This window comes from Sminthopsis crassicaudata, chromosome 2 (assembly GCF_048593235.1).
Source record: "Sminthopsis crassicaudata isolate SCR6 chromosome 2, ASM4859323v1, whole genome shotgun sequence".
Taxonomy (NCBI): Eukaryota; Metazoa; Chordata; class Mammalia; order Dasyuromorphia; family Dasyuridae; genus Sminthopsis; species Sminthopsis crassicaudata.
The window spans coordinates 640,570,683-640,590,763 of record NC_133618.1 but is presented as its reverse complement, the minus strand read 5'-3'; the positions used below and the strand labels follow the sequence as shown (position 1 = coordinate 640,590,763).

General features: G+C 38.1%; 1 protein-coding gene across 1 annotated transcript in view; it reads left to right on the top strand.

Moving 5' to 3' along the window:
• LOC141558834 (solute carrier family 22 member 15-like) overlaps nt 1-20,081 on the top strand; it is a 185,839-nt gene that overhangs the window by 53,611 nt on the left and 112,147 nt on the right. Inside the window, exons 4-6 of the mRNA XM_074296613.1 lie at nt 675-839; nt 4,634-4,763; nt 6,096-6,317. Coding sequence (XP_074152714.1) covers nt 675-839; nt 4,634-4,763; nt 6,096-6,317 — 517 coding nt within the window. The remainder of the gene's footprint in view (nt 1-674; nt 840-4,633; nt 4,764-6,095; nt 6,318-20,081) is intronic.

The window sequence follows — 20,081 nt, the reverse complement described above, 5'->3', positions numbered from 1 at the left end:
TTAAAGAAAACAAAAAAAATTATTATTATAGCTTTTTATTTACAAGATATATGCATGGGTAATTTTACAGTACTGACAATTGCCAAGCCTTTGAAAACAAAATTTTTTTAAAAAGTTTTCTTGTTCTTCTAAATGTCCTTTTTCTTATTTCTTCACTGTCCCAGTCACTGACTCAATTCAGGTTTATTACTTTCACCCTGCATTATTACAAGGGTCTCCTATTTCCAATCTCTCTTCTTCAACTCTGGCCCCAGCATTCCCCAGCTTCTTGAGCTTCTGCTTGGTTTTTCTTTCTCAATGTCTCCCCTGCACTATCTAGTTAAAGTGATTCCCATAAGCTTTAGGTCTGCCATGTTACTCTTTCTAGTTAATAAAGTCTACTGGCTCCTAGTATATCTGGGTTCCAATATGAAATTCTCTATTTGGTATTTAAAGCCTCCCTATTTTCCAAATTCTTTCTCTACCCTCCCCCATATCTCTTTTTACTGAGCTCTCCATGAAGTTCCTTGCAAAAATGCTCTAGTCCCTGAATCTTTGCCTTGTCTGTCCCCCATCCCTGGAGTCCCCCATCTCTCTTCTGACTTAGCCTATGTTCTGTTAGTCTGTTCTAGCCAGACTCCATTTCCTCTATCTCCATAATATGTCGGGGATTTTTTTTTTTTTTGTCTTTGCAGGTCTCTTTTTTGATGTCATTTTGGGCTATATCTCAGCCTTTGCCCCCACTTTCCAAGTCTTTGCCATGTCACGCTTCGGGGTTGGCATTATGAACGGCGGAACGGCCTTAGTATCCTTTGTCTTAACACAAGAATATGTAGGGAAATCATTCTGGGCACTAACAGGTAAGAAAAGCAAAGAGATTCAGTGTTACCATTATTGATGAGCCAGGTGATGACATACTGAACAATTGTTCTGTTTTTCTCCTCACCAATCCTGTGACTTCCCTGCCAACCCTTGTTTCCTTGGCAACGGTTTCCTCTACATGTTGTCCTCTCTCAGTAGGATGCTAGTTCCTTGAGATCATGGACTATTTTGCTTTCTTTCTTTCTTTTTTTTTAACCCCAGCCTTTAGCTCAGGGCTTGGAACATAGTCGTGCTCGATGGATGTTTTTTTCATTTATTCTTTCATTTACTTGTTCATTCATTCATTCAATCATGGAGAGAAGCTAAAGATGGATTTTTATTCATCTTTACAAATTGAGAAGATTGTCCTGGGAGTACTTTTAAATCTGGGACATAAGGAGATTTGCACACAAAGAAGTGGTAGAAAAGACCATTATGGAGGAAATGGAGGCCTGGAATGAGAGACTGTTTGAATGGTGCATCCATTGGTGTTTCCGAGATGCTCAAATAATAGGAACATATCAAAAGTGGTAGATTGTGAAGGATAGCTGACAATATAGCTAACACAAAGCCCTCTACTCGTATTATCTCATGAGATCTTTACAATAAAGCTGTGACATAGTCTGCACCATTATTCTCATCATATAAACTGAGAGAACAAACTCAGAGAACTCAGTTCGATGACTTGGACAGAGTCTCAAGGCCAGTAAATATCTGAGATAGGTCTGAACCCTAGCCTGACTTCAGGCTCAGCATCTTATCCACTGTGTGAAGAGGGATGGAAGGCTGATTTAAGAGGACAGAGTGGGAGGACTAAAGAAAAATGGAGAAAGAGGAAAAGGAAGCTTAGGATGTTTGAGAGAGTCAGGAGACAGCAGTTCCCAGTTCCTAGTCCCCAGCAGGCATTTAATCAGTACTTCCTGAAGAGAACCGAATGATTTCACCCCATGGGTACAGATCCATTCTCAGCAACTTAGTCAATGGTCTTTATGAGGTGAAGAAGCCGATAAGAATCATTCTGGGGGGGGTCACCAGGATCTTGGAAACCAGCTGGTGCATGTACCTGAGCTGGTCCTTAGAGAACGGCCTTTCCGACTGCGGCTCGGTGCCTGGGGAGCACCCCGGTCAGTGTGCCCTTTGCAAGCCTACCCTTGAGGAGCTCACCTCCACCCCACAGGGAGATGTCAACCCCCAAAACATAGGTCTGAAAAGACAACACATTTAATCTCAGCCTCAGCCTGGAAGCAGAACATGGATGGGATGCGCCACAGGACACAGCCTTCCCTCTTACAGATGCTGAGGCTGAATCTGATCAGGGGGCAGCCCTCCTGAGGCTTGGGACAAGGACTGGGAGACTCCAGGTTTTGTGTGCCTTTTGGGGCTGTTGAGAGCTAGGAGCGCTTGGAGTCAGGAAGAGTGTGAATCCTGTCTAGCTCTCTCAGCCACTTCAGCCTCAGTTTTCTCATCTGTCAAATGGGTCATGGTTAGGATCTGAGGAGGTAACATATTTGGAAACGCTGAAGCATGATACAAATACTAGCCATTATTACCAAGGGAAAAAGCCTTGTTCAAAGCCCTGCTGTCCTTTCGAGATCCCCCTTATTTCCTCCCCTGACAATGAACTCTGCCTGCTGAGCTAATAATACATCCTCTTCCTTTCCAATCATGAGGACCATTTTGCTCTTTGGGATGGCGGAGGCTTCATTTTTTTTTAATGATGCACATGATTGATTTCTTGTGCTTAATCCCTCCATACAAAGCCCTGGTTTGCTCTGGCCTGGGAAGGGAGCCTTTTTTTTTTTTTTTTTTTTTTTTCAGTGGATCCCTTGTCTTCAGCAGTTAATTTAAAGCATCCTTCCGTTGAGTTAATGCTTCTGGCTGGGCTAATAACCTTGCAAGGTAATTGAGGTGTCCTTTCCTTTCTCCTCTTCTGCCTCTTCTGCCCACGTGATTCTTGTTGCTCTGAGTCCTTTCCTTGAGTTCTTTGCCCTTCTCTCTGCCCGAACCTCCCACCGAGCAGCAAATTAATATCCCATGAAGCTCATAAAATCTAGAACAATAAAAGTACAAAATCAAATCCTCATGGCTTCCCCTAAGAAAAGCTGTAGGGCATGGCTGATTTCTGGCTTTTGTGTACAAAGAATAAATCATATTGAGGACTGATGAATGGCCTCAGAGCAAGGGTGCAGACATTTATTCTCCAGCGATCCCCATGAGGTCAAAGCAGGCATTTGTAACAATTCCCATCTTATAGGGGAAGCGACTTGTCTTGGACCATAAGTGGACTTTTTAGATGCTGCCTTGAAGCAATTCAGTTCAGTGAACATTGATTAAACCCCTGCTGTGGGCTAGTCCTAGGCTAGACTCTGGGCACTTTCATCCAAGAACATAGGCTGTGTGACCATGGCAGGAACCAGCTGTGAGCCTGAATAAGCCACTTAACTTCCTAGATCATCCCTAAAGTCCCTTCCAACATCTATTCCTTCCCAAATAATTATACCCAGTTTCAAAGAGCCATTTATTTCGGATTTCATTTTAGTTCCTATATTTTCTTTTTTTTGTTTTATTGGTGCCTTTTGTAAGCATTATATTCCCTTCCTGTTATACTCTTCTCCTCACCCACTGAACCTTCCTTATAGTAAAAGAGAGTTAAGTAGATATGACCAACATAGCTACTGTGTCTGATAGTGCTTGGAAGTGCTTAAAAAAACGAACACACTCTCTCTCTCTGTCTCTCTCTCTCTGTCTCTCTGTCTGTCTCTGTCTGTCTCTGTCTCTGTCTCTGTCTCTGTCTCTGTCTCTGTCTCTGTCTCTGTCTCTCTCTCTCTCTCTCTCTCTCTCTTTCTCTCTCTCTTTCTCTTTTCCTCTCTGTCTCTGTCTCTCTCTCTGTCTCTCTGTCTCTGTCTCTCTCTGTCTCTCTGTCTCTCTCTGTCTCTCTGTCTCTCTGTCTCTCTCTCTCTCTCTCTGTCTCTCTCTGTCTCTCTCTCTCTGTCTCTGTCTCTCTCTCTTTCTTCCTCTCTTTCTTTCTTTCTCTCTCTGTTTCTCTTTTCCTCTCTGTCTCTGTCTCTCTCTCTTTTTCTTTTCCTCTCTGTCTCTGTCTCTCTTTTTCTCTTTCTTTCTTTCTCTCTCTCATTGCACCCTCCATCAACATTCTGCATCTGCTATCTCTGGCTCCTGGCCAAAAAAAAAAACCTCATTATGATTTCATTAGTATGAAGCCAATTTTTGAAGCTTTTCAAATCAGACCTTTGATTTCATTGGTCTACCAGAATCCTGGTGAAGGATCTTGCTTTACATAGTGTATAGTCTTGCCTTATGGTCCTTCCTGCAATGCTGAGAAATTGGATGACTAGCCTGAGTTACCACTGTGAATAAGAAGGAGGGAGGAAGTTGTTTGTTTGCATGGATTGAGACTGAGCCTTACAATTTTGCAGAGTTTGGCTACTATTAGTCTCCTTTAGGGTAGTTACTGTGTATGTTGTTCTCCTGGTTCTGTTCAGTTCATCCAGACCCTCCCCCACTTCTCTGAATTAAAGGGATCATAGATTTAGAATTGGTTTAGCAAAGGTTTTCTAGCCCAGTGCTTTACCTTGTATTGCTGTCAAGGTACAGTTCTATTCCATTACATTCATGCACCAAAATTTGCTCAGTCATTCTCCAGTGGATGGGTGTCCATTTTGTTTCTGGCTTTTTGTTTTTCACAAAAGCTTTACTGTCTCATCATGTAGCTTTCCAACTCCAGTATTTTAAGATGAGTTTGGGGTTTATTGTTTTCATTTTATTTCATTTTCAGGCTCATTGGCCAACATGACATTTGCCGTGGGCATTGCGTTCTATGCCGTATTAGGGTATTGCATCAGGGACTGGCGCACCTTGGCCTTTGTCTCAAATTCTCTCGGGGTTTTCTTCTTTCTCCTTTCCTGGTAAGTTTGTTGGAAGGCTTTGCATGGAAGAAACCAAAGTACAACTTTAAGTTCTCTAATTCTTGGATCTGTTTCTTTCTTTCTTTTTCTTTTCTTTCTTTCTTTCTTTTTTTTTTTTTTTTTTAATGGAAGCTGTAGGACTAGAATGATGCATGGGGAGCACTCTGGGAAAGCTGGCTCCCTTAGTGCCAAATAGTTGTCTCATTGCACTGACGTGCTTGTAACTAATTAATTGGATTTTGTCTCCTGGGGAGATCGCCCACTTTATATTCTATTTTTCCCCCAACCGGACCTTCATATAATTGATACTGAGAACTCTTGGTGAGCAAACGCCTTCTATTAGCATCTTCTCTGCAGCTAATGAACTTGAAGAAATGTCTCAGGCGCTATAAGGTTAAGTGATTTTGTGAGAGTTTTGTAGCCTGTAATAGAGAAAGGATTCAAATTCAGGTTTTTCTGTCTCCAGGTCCAACCATCCATCCCTCCATTTTCCATGATACCTTTCCTACTAGGAGTACTAGGAGTACCACAATGGAGGACATCCAGGTCTTTTGACTGCTAAATATACTACTCTAGGGCTACAAAAATAAAATAGGATTTGAACTTAAAGAATGGGGTAAAGCCTATTGGCTTTAGCATCAGAAAGCCTGGCTGCCTCTTGCTTCCTGCCTTTGTGACCTTAGACCTCAGTTCCCTTCTTGGTCAAGAGAAAGGGTTAGCACAATTCCTGCCATAGAGTAGGTGCTTAATAAGGCTGAGATGACTCTGAAATTTCTTCCTGCTTTAGAGCTCTTATTCAGAGTCTCTCAGCTCAGACTCCATAACAACTAAGACCCTTTACATGATTAGAATAGAGAAGACTTGTTTATGGATGGCTATGGAGGGGATAATTCAGAACTGAGTTTTAGGATGGAAACTTCCCAGGTTACCAAGCAGGGTCCTCTTTATATGTGGTTGCTGGGTTTCCAGATCTGGCAGTGACCCCGGATGGCTTGGGCACTTGTTTATTTTCCCATGACAGAGCAGAAAGCCGAAGTGTCCTTGAAGATCTGCTTGATTTGGAAACACTGGGACAGACAAGCTATTGCTGTTGCTTAGCACTGCCTTGAAATCGGAAATAGCTGATTATTCTCCTGGCTCTGGAAACCAGCTGAGCCCTCCCTCTGTTCTCCAAGTCTGAAAATGCAGGCAAGATGACCTTATAAGCTTATGCCTCTAACTGATTCGTGAAGGAGAAAAGGGAGGCTTGGAGGAAATTGTGTCTGGCTGGAATGAGTTTTCATGGTCTTGGCCCCCCCTCCCCCTCTTTCTTTCTTTCTTTTTTTTTGGCAGTCTGCTCCCTGAATCACCAAGGTGGCTGCATTCCCAAGGGGCTGTGGAAAAAGCCGAGGCCATAATGGACTCCATAGCTTGTGGTAATGGAAAAGAGAGGCTGAGGATCAAATTGAAACCACTTGGAGGGTCAGGGAACATCCAAGACTCAGCACCTGGTGTTCTCAATCTTGTGACACACCCAGTTCTGCGCTGGCGGACGGTCATCCTCATGTATGTTTGGTAAGTGAGCAGGTGAGGGCCTTGGGCCAGACCGAGGGAGGCTGGCTTGGTCAAGCGTGGAAAATGGGCCAGCCTCCTACCCTGTGGACACAGGTTTAAAAAAATATTCCCATTGTTTGTTTTTGGAATAAATGATCTGTTTTTTCAATCCTAGGATTCTATCACAATAGGAAACTCCTAATGCAGAAACTTCCTTCATTGATGCAATTTAGGAATGTCTCCAAAGATATTCTTGGAGAGTTGTCTGATACTAAGAAATGATGTGATTGGTCCAAAAGTACAAGATGGGCAAGTTTCAGAGGCAGGACTTCCTGATTCCAAAGCTGTCCTTTTCCCCATGAAATCCTTCTGCCTTTCCTCAGGGATCTTACATTCTGCTGAAATTTATGAACAACTCTGTCAGACAGCTGGCTTCAAGGAAGTAACTCAAGCTTTGTCTCCATTTTTGAAATAAATGAGCTATTTTTTTCAATTCTATGATTCCATCACAATAGGAAACTCCTAATGCAGACTTCCTTGATTGATATAATTTAGGAATGCCTCTAATAATATTCTTTGGTAGTTGGGTAAAATACTAAGAGATAATGTGATTGATCCAAATGAGCAAGTTGCAGAGGCAGGACTTCCTGATTCTAAAGCTTTCCCATTATCCATGGCAGCTCTGAAAATATCAGTGTCAAAGATGAGGGTTTTGACCACAGAGAGGGATTTGGAGTTCTTGACCATAATGCCTTGCCCTCAGGGAGCTTACATTCTGTCGACATCTATGAACATCGATGTCAGATAGCTAGGTTCATGGAAGAAACTGCTAACTTTGCCCCATTTTTGTTACAAATTATACATATTTGTTCAATCTTGTGAATTCATGACAATAGGAAACAACTAATGCAGAAACTTCCTTCACTGATGCAATTTAGGAATGTCTCTAAATATATACTTGGAGAGTTTTGTAAGGTACTAAGAGATGTTGTGATTGATCCAAAGATATACAGTGAGTAAATTTCACAGACATGACTTCCTGATTTCAAAGCTGTCCTTTCATGCATTACAGCCCTGAGAATATCAGTGTGAAAAATGTGGGCTTTGGCATTAGTGAGGGAATTGGAGTTTTTGAACATATTGCTTTGTCCTCAGAGAGCTTACATTCTGCTGATATCTATGAACATTTCTGTCAGAGAGATAGGTTCGTGGAATAAACTGCTAGCTTTGCCCCCATTTTTGGAATAAATGATCTATTTCTTTCAACCCTATGATTTTATCAGAATAGGAAACTCTTAATGCAGAGACTTCCTTCATTGATGCAATTTAGGAATATCCCTAAAAGTATTCTTGGAGAGTTCTGTAAAATACCAAAAGATGATGTGATTGGTCCAAAGGTAAACATGAGCAAGTTTCAGAGGTAGAACTTCCTGATTCTAAAGCTGTCCTTTTATCCGTTGCAGTCCTGAGAATATCAGTGTCAAAAATGAGGGCTTTGGCAGTGGAGAGGGATTTGGAGTTCTCTATTGCCTTATCCTCAGGGAGCTTCCATTCTGCTGACATCTTTGAAAATCTCTTGTCAGCTAGGTTCATGGAAGCAAATGCTAGATTTGTCTTCTTTTGTGGAATAAATGATTTTTTTTCAATCCTATGATTCCATCACAATAGGAAACTCATAATGTAGAGAATTCTTTCTTGGATGCAATTTAGAAATGTCTCTGAAGGTATTCTTTGAGAATTGCGTAAGGTACTAAGAGATGGTGTGATTGATCCAAAGGCACATAGTGAGCAAGTTTTAGAGGCAGCACTTGCTGACTGAAAAGCTGTTCTTTTATTGATTGCAGCCCTGAGAATATCAGTGCCGAAAATGAGGGCTTTGTTAGTGATTAAGAATTTGTGAACATATTGCCTTGCCCTCAGGAAGCTTATCTTCTGCTTATATCTAGGAAAATCTCTGTCAGACAGCTAGGTTCATGGAAAAAATTGTTAGCTTTGGCCCCATTTTTAGAAGAAAAGATATATCTTTGTTTGTTTGTTTTTCTGAGGCTGGGGTTAAGTGACTTGCCCAGGGTCGCACAGCTAGGAAGTGTTAAGTGTCTGAGACCAGTTTTGAACTCAGGTCCTCCTGAATTCAAGGCTGGTGCTCTATCCACTGCGCCACCCAGCTACCCCAGATATATCTCTTTCAATCCTATGAGTCCATCAAAATAGAAAACCCTTAATGCAAGGACTTCCTTCATTGTTGCCATTTAGGAATGTCTCTAAAGTTAATGGAGTTGTTTAAGATACTAAGAGGTGATGAGATTTGTCCAAAGGTATACAATGGGCAAGTTTCAGAGGCAGGACTTCCTGATTTTTGAGTTGTCCTTTTCTTTATGAAATCCTTCTGCCTTGCCTTCAAGGAACTTACTTCCACTGATATCTATGAGCATCTCTGTCAGATGGTGAGCTTCATGAAAGAAACTGCTAGCTTTTTCCCACGCTAAGAGATGGTATGATTGATGCAAAAGTAAACAATGAGCAAGTTTCAAAGGCAGTATAACCTGATTCCAAAGCTGTCCTGTTATCCATTACCACTCTGAGAATATTAGGGTCAAAATTGGGGGCTTTTGCAGCAGAGGGGGGATTTTGAGTTCTTGAACATATTGTTTTGCCTTCAGAGAACTTTCATTCTGCTGAAATTTATGAACATCTCTGTCAGATAGATAGGTTCATTGAAGAAATTGCTAGATTTGTCCCCATTTGTGCAATAAATGATCTACTTTTCAAAATCCTTTGATTCCATTCCAATAGGAAGCTCCTAATGCAGAAACTTCCTTCATTGATGCAATTTAGGAATGTTTCTAAAGATATTCTTGGAGAGTTGTATAAGTTACTAAGAGATGTTGTGATTGATCCAAAGGGACTCAATCAGTAAGTTTCAGAGGCAGGACTTCCAGATTCTAAAGCTGGCCTTTCATCCATTACAGTCCTGAGAACATCAGGGTCAAAAATATGAGCTTTGGTAGCAGAGAGGGATTTGGAGTTCTTGAACATATTGCCTTTTCCTCAGGGAGCTTACATTCTTATGATATCCAGAACATTTCTGTCGGACAGCTAGGTTCCTGGAAGAAACTGCTAGCTTTGTCTTCATTTTTGGAACATATTTTATATATTTGTTCAATCCTATGATTTCATCACAATAAAAACACTTAATACAGAGATTTCCTTCTTGGATGTAATTTGGAAATGTCTCTAAAGATATTCTTGGAGAGTATTTGAAGATATTAAGAGGTTTTGCAATTGGTCCAAAGGTATACAATGGGCAAGTTTCAGAAGCAGGACTTCCTGATCCCAAAGCTGTCCTTTTCTCCATTAAATCCTTGCCTTCAGAGAGCTTACATTCTGTGGAAATTTATGAACATCTCTGTCAGACAGCTGGCTTCCTGGAAGAAACTACTAGCTTTTTCTCTATTTTTGGAATAAATTATCTATTTTCTTCAATTCTATGATTTTATCATAATAAGAAACTCCCAATACAGAGAGTTCTTTCATTGACACATATTAGGAATGCCTCTAATGATATTCTTTAGGAGTTGTGTAAGATACTAAGAGATGGTGTGATTGATCTGAAGGTACACAGTGAGCAACTTTCAGAGACAGCACTTCCTAATTCCAAAGTTGTCCTTTTCTCCATTAAATCCTGTTGCCCTGCCTTCAGGGGTCTTACCTTCTAATGAAATTTATGAATATCTCTGTCAGACAGGTGGCTTCATGGAAGTAACTGCTAGCTTTATTCCCAATTTTGGAATAAATAATACCTTTTTTTTTCAATCCTATGATTCCATCACAATAGGAAACTCCTAAAGCACAGACTTTCTTCATTAATACAATTTCGGAATGTCTCTAAAGATAGAATTGGAGAGTTGTGTAAGACACTAACACATGGTATGTTTGATGCAAAGGTAAACAATGAGCAAGTTTCAGAGGCAGCACATCCTGATTCCAAAGCTGTCGTGTTATCCATTACAACCCTGAGAATATTAAAGTTAAAAATTGGAGCTTTGGCAGCAGAGGGTGATTTGGAGCTCTTCAGCCTATTGCTCTGCCCTTGGGAAGCTTCCATTCTGCTGACATCTTTGAAAATCTCTGTCAGCTAGGTTCATGGAGGAAAATGCTAGATTTGTCTTCTTTTGTGAAATAAATGATTTTTTTCAATCCTACGATTTCATCACAATAGGAAACTCATAATGTAGAGACTTCTTTGATGCAATTTCAGAATGTCTCTAATAATATTCTTTGAGAATTGTGTAAGGTACTAAGAGATGGTGTGATTGATCCAAAGGCACATAGTGAGCAAGTTTCAGAGGCAGCACTTCCTGCCTGAAAAGCTGTTCTTTTATTGATTGCAGCCCTGAGAATATCAGTGCCAAAAATGAGGGCTTTGTTAGTGAAGAGTAATTAGGAATTCTTGAACATGTTGCCTTGTTCTCAGGAAGCTTATCTTCTGCTTATATCTAGGAAAATCTCTGTCAGACAGCTAGGTTCATAGAATATACTGTTACCTTTGGCCCCATTTTTGGAATAAATTATATGTATTTGATTAATCCTATGAATCATCACAATAAGAAATGCCTAATGCAGAGACTTCCTTCTTTGATTCAGTTTAGGAGTGTCTCTAAATAGATACTCGGAGAATTCTGTAAGATACTAAGAAATGATGTGATTGATCCAAAGGTACACAGTGAGCAAGTTTCAGAAGCAGGATTTCCTGATTCTAAAGCTGTTTCTTATCCATTATAGTCTACTTCCTTGACCTCAGGGAGCTCATCATCAGCTGACATCTAGCTTCATGGAAGAAACTGCTAGCTTCATGGAAGAAACTGCTAGCTTTGTCCTCATTTGTGTAACAAATAATATATATATATATATATACATACATATTTGTTCAATAATATAATTCCATCACAATATGAAGCACATAATGCAGAGATTTCCTTGTTTAATGCAATTTAGCAATGTGTCCATAGATATTCTTAGAGAGTTGTTTAAGATACTAAGAGATGATATGATTGATCCAAAGATGTACAATGGGCAAGTTTCAGAGGCAGGGCTTGCTGATTTCAAAGCTGTCATTTTCTCAATTAAATCCTGCTGCCTTTCCTTCAGGGATCTTGCATTCTGCTGGAATTTATGAACATTTCTGTTTTACAGCTGGCTTCTTGGAAGAAACTGCTAGCTTTATCTCCATTTTTGGAATATTGTTTTAAATCTTATGATTCCATCAAAATAGGAAACTCCTAATGCAGAGACTTCCTTGATCAATACAAGTTAGGAATGTCTCTAATAATATTTTTTGGGAGTTGTGTAAGATACTAAAAGATGATTTGATTGATTCAAATGAACAAAATTAGCAGGTTTCAGAGGCAGGACATCCTGATTCCAAAGCTGTTCTTTGTCCATTTCAGCCTTCAGAATATCAATGTCAAAAGTGGGGACTTTGGCAGCAGAGAGAGATTTGGAATTTTTGGACATATTGTCTTGCCCTCAAGGAGCTTACATTCTGTTGACATTTATGAACCTCCCTGTCAGATCTTTAGGTTCATGGAAGAAACTGCTAGCTTTGTCCCCATTTTGAAACAAATTATATATATTTGTTCAATCCTATGATTCCATCACAATAAGAAACACCTAATGCAGAGACTTCCTTCTTTGATGCAGTTTAGGAATATCTCTAAATATATACTTGGAGAGTTTTGTAAGATACTAAGAGATGAGATAATTGATCCAAAGGTACACGGTGAGCAAGTTTCAGAGGCAGGACTTCCTGATTTCAAAGCTTTTACCCATTATAGCTTACTACCTTGCCTTCAGAGATCTTACATTATGCTGACATGAATGAACATGTCTGTCTAGGAATAGCTAGGTTCATGGAAGAAACTGCTAGCTTTGTCCCCATTTTTGGAATAAATGATCTACTTTTTTTCAATCCTATAATTCCACCAGAATAGGAAACTCCTAATGCAGAGACTTCCTTCATGGATGCAATTTAGGTATGTTTCTAAAGATATAATTAGAGAGTTGTGTAAGAACTAAGAGATGGTATGATTGATGCAAAAGTAAAGAATGAGCAAGTTTCAAAGGAAGTATAAGCTGATTCCAAAGCTGTCCTGTTATCCATTACCACTCTGAGAATATTAGGGTCAAAATTGGGGGCTTTTGCAGCAGAGGGGGGATTTTGAGTTCTTGAACATATTGTTTTGCCTTCAGAGAACTTTCATTCTGCTGGAATTTATGAACATCTCTGTCAGATAGATAGGTTCATGGAAGAAACTGCTAGACTTGTCCCCCCATTTGTACATTTTCTACTTTTTAAAATCTTTTAATTCCATCTCAATAGGAAACTCCTAAAGCAGAGACTTCCTTCATTGATGCAATTTAGGAATGTCTCTAAAGATGTTCTTGGAGAGTTGTATAAGATACTAAAAGATGTTATGATTGATCCAAAGGTACTCAATCAGCAAGTTTCAGAGGCAGGACTTCCTGATTCCAAAGCTGTCCTCTCATCCACTGAGAATATCAGTGTCCAAAATATGAGCTTTGGTAGCAGAGAGGGATTTGGAGTTCTTGAACATGTTGCCTTTTCCTCAGGGAGCTTACATTCTTATGATATCTAGAACATTTCTGCCAGACAGCTAGGTTCCTGGAAGAAACTGCTAACTTTGTCTCCATTTTTGGAACATATTTTATATATTTGTCTAATCCTTGGAGCATAGCAGAGACTTCCTTCTTTGATGTAATTTAGAAATGTCTCTAAAAATATTCTTGGAGCATAGCTTAAGAGGATAAGGGGTGATGTGATTGGTCCAAATGTACACAATGGGCAAGTTTCAGAGTCAGGACTTCCTGATCCCAAAGCTGTCCTTTTCTCCATTGAATCCTACTACCGTGCCTTCAGAGAGCTTACATTCTGATGACATTTATGAACATCCTTGTCATATAGCTAGGTTCCTGTAAGAAACTGACAGCTTTGTCCCCATTTTTGGAACAAATTATATATATATATATATACACATATATATGTATATATATGTATATATATACATATATATGTGTATATATACATATGTATACATGTATATGTATGTATACACACACACACACACACACATATATATGTATGTATATATATATATATATAAATGTTATGATTCCATCACAATAAGAAACACCTAATGCAGAGACTTCTTTCACTGATGCATTTTAGGAATGTCTTTAAATGTATACTTGGAGAGTTTTGTAAGATACTGAGATGCTGTGATTAATCCAAAGGTTCACAGTGAGTACATTTAAGAGGCAATTCTTCCTAATTTCAAATTGTCCTTTCATCCATTACAACCCTGAGAGCTTTGTAAGTAACAAAGGAATTGGAGTTCTTGAACATATTCCCTTGTCCTCAGGGAGCTTACATTCAGGTGTCATTTACAAACATTTCTGTCAGACAGCTAGATTCATGGTAGAAACTGCTAGCTTTGTTCCCAGTTTTAGCATAAATGATGTATTTCTTTCAATTCTATGATTCCACTCAGAATAGGAAACTCCTAATACAGAGACTTCCTTTAAGAATACAGTTTAGGTATGTCTCTAACAATATAAGTGGAGAACTATGTAAGACACTAAGAGATGGTATGATTGATGCAAAGGTACACAATGAGAAAGTTTCAGAGGAAAGATTTCCTGACTGCAAAGCTATTCTTTTTTTGATATCAATTCTGGGAATATCAGTGTCAAAAATGTGGGCTTTATCATCAGACACTGATTAAAAATTCTTGAACAAATTGCCTTGCCCTCAGGGAACTTACCTTCTGCTGTAGTCCATGAACATCTCTGTCAGATGGCTGCCTTCATAGCTTTGGCTCTATTTTTGGAATAAATGATCTATTTCTTTCAATCCTGTGATTCCCTCATAATAAGAAACACTGAATACAGAGACTGTCTTCATTAATACAATTTAGGAATATTTCTAAAGATATTCTTGGAGAGTTGTGTAGCATATTAGGAGAATGTATGATTGATCCAAAGATACACAGTGAGTAAGTTTTTGAGCCAGACCTTCCTGATTCCAAAGCTGTCACTTTATGTATTACTTACTTCCTTGCCTTCGGGGAGCTTACATTCTGCAGAAATTTGCTTCATGGAAGAAATTGAAAGATTTGGTCCAATTTTGGAGAAAAAAAAGATCTTTTTCTTTCAATCCTATGATTCCATCACAATTGGAAACTCTTAATGCAAAGACTTTCCTGATTTATGCAATTTCGAAATGTCTCTAAAGATATTCTTGGAGAATACGAAGAGATGTTGTGATTGATCTAACGGTACACAGTGAACAATTTTCAGCAGGAGTTCAAAATTCCAACGCTGTCCTCTCATCCATTACAACCTTGAGAATATTAGTGTCAAAAATATGGATTTTGGCAGTAGTCAGGGATTTGGAGCTCTTGAACATATTACCTTGTCCTCATAGAGCTTACATTATGCTGACATGGATGAACATCTCTGTCAGATAGCTAGGTTCATGAAAGAAACTGCTAGCTTTCTCCCCAGTTTTGGAATAAATGATCTATTTTTTTTAATCTTACGATTTCATCACAATAGGAAACTCCTAATGCAGAGACTGCCTTCATTAATACAATTTAGAAATGTCTCTAAAGATATTCTCGGAGAGTTTTGTAAGATACTAAGAGAAGATGTGATTGATCCAAAAGTACATAGTGAATGAGTTTCAGAGGCAGGACTTCCTGATTCCAAAACTGTCCTTTTATCCATTGCAGCCTGAGAATATCAGTGCCCCCAAAAGTGGGCTTCAGCAGAGAGAGGAATTTTGAGTTTTTGAACATATCACCTTGTCCTCATGGAGCTCACATTTTGCTGACATCTATGAACATCTCAGTCAGATAGTTCGCTTCATGAAAAAACTGCTTTCTTTGTGCTCAGTTGTGGAATAAATGATCTATTTTTTTCGATCCTATGATCCCATCACAATAGGAAACTCCTCATGCTGAGACTTTCTTCATTAATATAATATAGGAATGTCTCTTGGATTCATGTGTAAGATACTAAGAGATGATGTGATTGATCCAAAGGTACACAGTGAGCTAGTTTCAGATGCAGGAATTCTCTGATTTCAAATTTGACCTTTTCCCCATTAAATCCTACTGCCTTGCCGTCAGGGATCTTACATTCTGCTGAAATTTATGAACATCTCTGTCAGACAGCTGGTTTCCTGAAAATAACTACTAGTTTTGTTCCCATTTTTGGAATAGATGATCTTTTTTCAATCCAATTATTCTATCACAATAGGAAACTCCTAATGCAGAGACTTCCTTGAGTGGTACAATTTCGGAATGTTTCCAATAATATTTTTGGGAATTGTGTAAGATACTAAGAGAAGATGTGATTGATCCAAAAGTACAGAGTGAATAAGTTTCAGAGGAAGGACTTCCTGATTCCAAAACTGTCTTTTTATTCATTGCAGCCCTGAGAATATTAGGGTCAAAAATGTGGGCTTTGGTAGTAGAGAGCGATTTGGTATTCCCTTCCCTTCAGGGAGCTTACATTCTGGTGACATCTATGAACATCTCTGTCAGATAGCTAGGTTCATGGAAGAAACTGTTAGCTTTGTTCCCATTTTTGGAACAAAGTATATATATATATATATATATATATATATATATATATATATATATATATATATATATATATATATATATGTGTGTGTGTGTGTGTGTATACATATATATGTATACACACATAATTAATATATATATATGTATACACACACACATACACATTTATTCAATGCTATTATTCCATCACAATAAGAAACACCTAATGTAGAAACTTTCTTCACTGACACAATTTAGGAATATCTCTAAAGATATTCTTGTAAAGTTGTATAAGATACTAAGAGATGATTTGACTGATTCAAAGTTGCACAGTTGGCAAATTTAAGAGCCAAGTCTTCCTGATTTCAAAGCTTTCCTTTTACCCATTACTGCCTAGTCACTTGCCCTCAGAGAGCTTACATTCTGCTGACATCTCTTTCAGATAGCTAGGTTCATGGAAGAAACTGCTAGGTTTGTCCCATTTTTGGAAAAAGTGATCAATTGTTTTTCAATCCTATGATTCCACCACAATAGGAAACTCTTAATGCATAGACTTTTTTCATTAATACAATTTAGGAACATCTTTAAGGATATAATTGCAGAGTTTTACTTTTATTTTTATTTTTATTATAGCTTTTATTTACAAAACATATGCATGGGTAATTTTTCAATGTTGACCCTTGCAAAAACTTCTGTTTTCAACTTTTCTCCTCCTTCCCTCCATCCCTTCCATTAGATGGCATATAATCCCATATATGTTAAATATGTTAAAATATATGTTAAATACAATATATGTATACATATTTATGCAGTTATCTTGTTGCACAAGAAAGATTGGATTTTGAAAGAAGATAAAAATAACCTGAGAAGAAAAAAAACAAAAATGCAAGCAAGCAATAACGGAAAGAAGTTATGTTGTGGTCCATATTCATTTCCCAGTGTTCTTTCTGTGGGTTTAGCTGGTTCTGTTTATCACTGATCAATTGGAACAGATTTGGATCCTCTCATTGTTGATGAGAGCCATGTCCATCAGAATTGATCATCATATAGTATTGTTGTTGAATTTATGATAATCTGGTTCTGCTCATTTCACTTAGCATCAGTTCATGTATGTCTCTACTTGGAGAGTTTTATAAGACCCTAAGAGATGGTACGATTGATGCAAATGTAAACAATGAACAAGTTTCAGAGGCAGCACACCCTGATTCCAAAGCTGTCCTTTTCTCTATTACAACCCTGAGAATATTAGGGTCAAAAATATAGGCTTTGGCAGCAGAAAGTGATTTGGTATTCCCTTCCCTTCAGGGAGCTTACATTCTGCTGATATCTATGAACATCTCTGTCAGATAGCTAGGTTCATGGAAGAACTGTTAGCTTTTCCCCATTTTTGGAATAAATTACATATGTATATTTCAATCCTATGAAACCATCACAATAGGAAACTTCTAATGCAGAAACTTACTTCACTAATGCAACTTAGGAATATCTCTAAAGATATTCTTGGAGAATAGTGGAAGATATTAAGAGATGATCTGATTGATCCAAAGGTACACAGCGAGCAAGTTTCAGAGTCAGCACTTCCTGATTCCAAAGCTGTCCTTTTATCCATTACAGCCTACTTTCTTGCCCTCAGGGAGCTTAAATTCTGCTGACATCTATGAAGATATCTGTCAGATAGCTAGGTTCATGAAGAAACTGCTAGCTTTGTCCCCATTTTAGAAATAAATGATCTATTTCTTTCAATCCTATGAGTCCATCAGAATAGGAAACTCCTAATGCAGAGACTTCCTTCATTGATGCAATTTAGGAATTTCTCTTTAGATACTCTTGGAGTGTTATTTTAGATACTAAGAGGTGATATGATTGGTTCAAAGTTACACAATGGGCACATTTCTGAGGCGGGCTTTTCTGATTCCAAAACTGTTTTTGCCTTCAAGGAGCTTACATTCTGCTGTAATGTATGAACAGCTCTGTCAGATGGCTAGCTTCATGGAAGAAACTGCTAGTTTTGTCCCCACTTTTGGAACAAATTATATATATTTATTCAAAACTATGATTCAGTCACAATAAGAAATATCTAATGCAGAAACTCCCTTCACTGAAGCAATTTAGGAATGTCTCTAAAGATATACTTGGAGAGTTTTGTAAAATACTAAGAGATGATGTGATTGATCCAAAGGTACACAATGGGTAAGTTTGATAGGCAGGACTTCCTAAATCCAAATTTGTCCTTTTCTCCATTAAATCCTAATACCTTACATTCTACTGCCATCTATGAATATCTATCATATGACTACTTGCAAGGAAGAAACTGCTAGCTTTTGGTCATTTTTGGAATAAATGATATATTTCTTTCAATCCCATGATTCCATCACAATAGGAAACTCCTAATACAGAGACTTCTGTCATTGATGTAATTTTGGAATGTCTCCAAAAATAGTCTTGGAGAGTTATGCAAGATACTGAGAGATAATTTGATTGATCCAAATGAACAAAATTAATAAGTTTCAGAGGTAGGACTTCCTATTGCAAAGTATACTTTTATCCAATGCAACAAATTTTTATCCAATATTGAGAATATTATTGAGAAGTGAGGGCTTTGGCAGCAGAGAGGGATTTGGAGTTCTTAAACATATTGCCTTGCCCTTAGGGAGCTTACATTCTGTTGTCATCTATAAACATCGCTGTCAGATCTTTAGGTTCATGGAAGAAACTGTTAGCTTCGTCCCCATTTTTGGAACATATTATATATATTTGTTCAATCCTATGATTCCATCACAATAAGAAACACCTAATTCAGTCTTCCTTCACCAATGGAATTTAGGAATGTCTCTAAAGATATTCTTGTAGAGTTGTGTAAGATACTAAGAGATGATCTGAGTGATCCAAAGGTTCACAATGGACAACTTTCAGAACTAAGTCTTCCTGATTTCAAAGCTTTTATTTTACCCATTACAGCCTACTGTTTTGCCCTCAGAAAGTTTAGATTCTGCTGACATCTAAGAACATGTCTGTCAGATAGCTAGGTTCATGAAAGAAACTGCTAGCTTTGTCCCCATTTGTGGGAATAAATGATCTATTTTTTTTCAACCCTGTGATTCCATCCCAATAGGAATCTTCTAATGCAGAAACTTCCTTCATTGATGCAATTTAGGAATGCCTCTAAAGATATTCTTTGAGAATTGTATAAGATCCTAACAGGTGATGTAATTGATCCAAAGGTACACAGTGAGCAAGTTTCAGAGGCAGCACTTCCTGATTCCAAACCTGTTCTTTTAACCCATTACAGTCTATTCCCTTGCCTTCAGGAAGTTTACATCCTGGTGACATCTATAAACATTTCTGTTAAATAGTTAAGTTCATGGAAGAAACTGCTAGCTTTGTCCCTATTTTTGGAACAAGTTGTATATATTTGTTCAATCATATGATCACAATATTTGATCACAATAAAAAATACCTAATGCAGAGACTTCCTTCTTGGATGCAATGTAGGAATGTCTCTAAAGATTTTCTTGAAGAATTGCTTGAGATACTAAGAAATGATTTAATTGATCCCAAGGTACACAATGAGCAAGTTTCAGAAGCAGAACTTCTTGATTCCAAAGCTGGTCTTTTCTTTATTAAATCCTTCTGTCCTGCTTCAGGGATCTTACATTCTGCTGAAATTTATGAATATCTCTGTTAGATAGCTCGCTTCATGGAAGTAATTGCTAGCTTTATTCTCAATTTTGGAATAAATAATATATATTTTTTTCAATTCTATGATTCAATCAGAATAGGAAACTCTTAATGTACAGACTTCCTTCATTAATACAATTTGGCAATGTTTCTAAAGATATAAGTAGAATGTTTTATAAGATACCAAGAGATGGTATTATTGTTGCAAAGGTAAATGATGACCAAGTTTCAAAGGCAGTATAACCTGATTCCAAAGTTGTCCTTTTATCCATTACAAGCCTGAAAATATTAGGGTCAAAAATTTGGACTTTGGTAGCAGAGGGGAATTTGTAGTTCTTCAACATATTGCCCTGCCCTCAGGGAGCTTACATTTTGCTGACATCTTTGAAAATTTCTGTCAGATAGTTAGGTTTATGGAAGAAAATGCTAGATTTATCCCTTTGTGGTATAAATGATTTTTTCA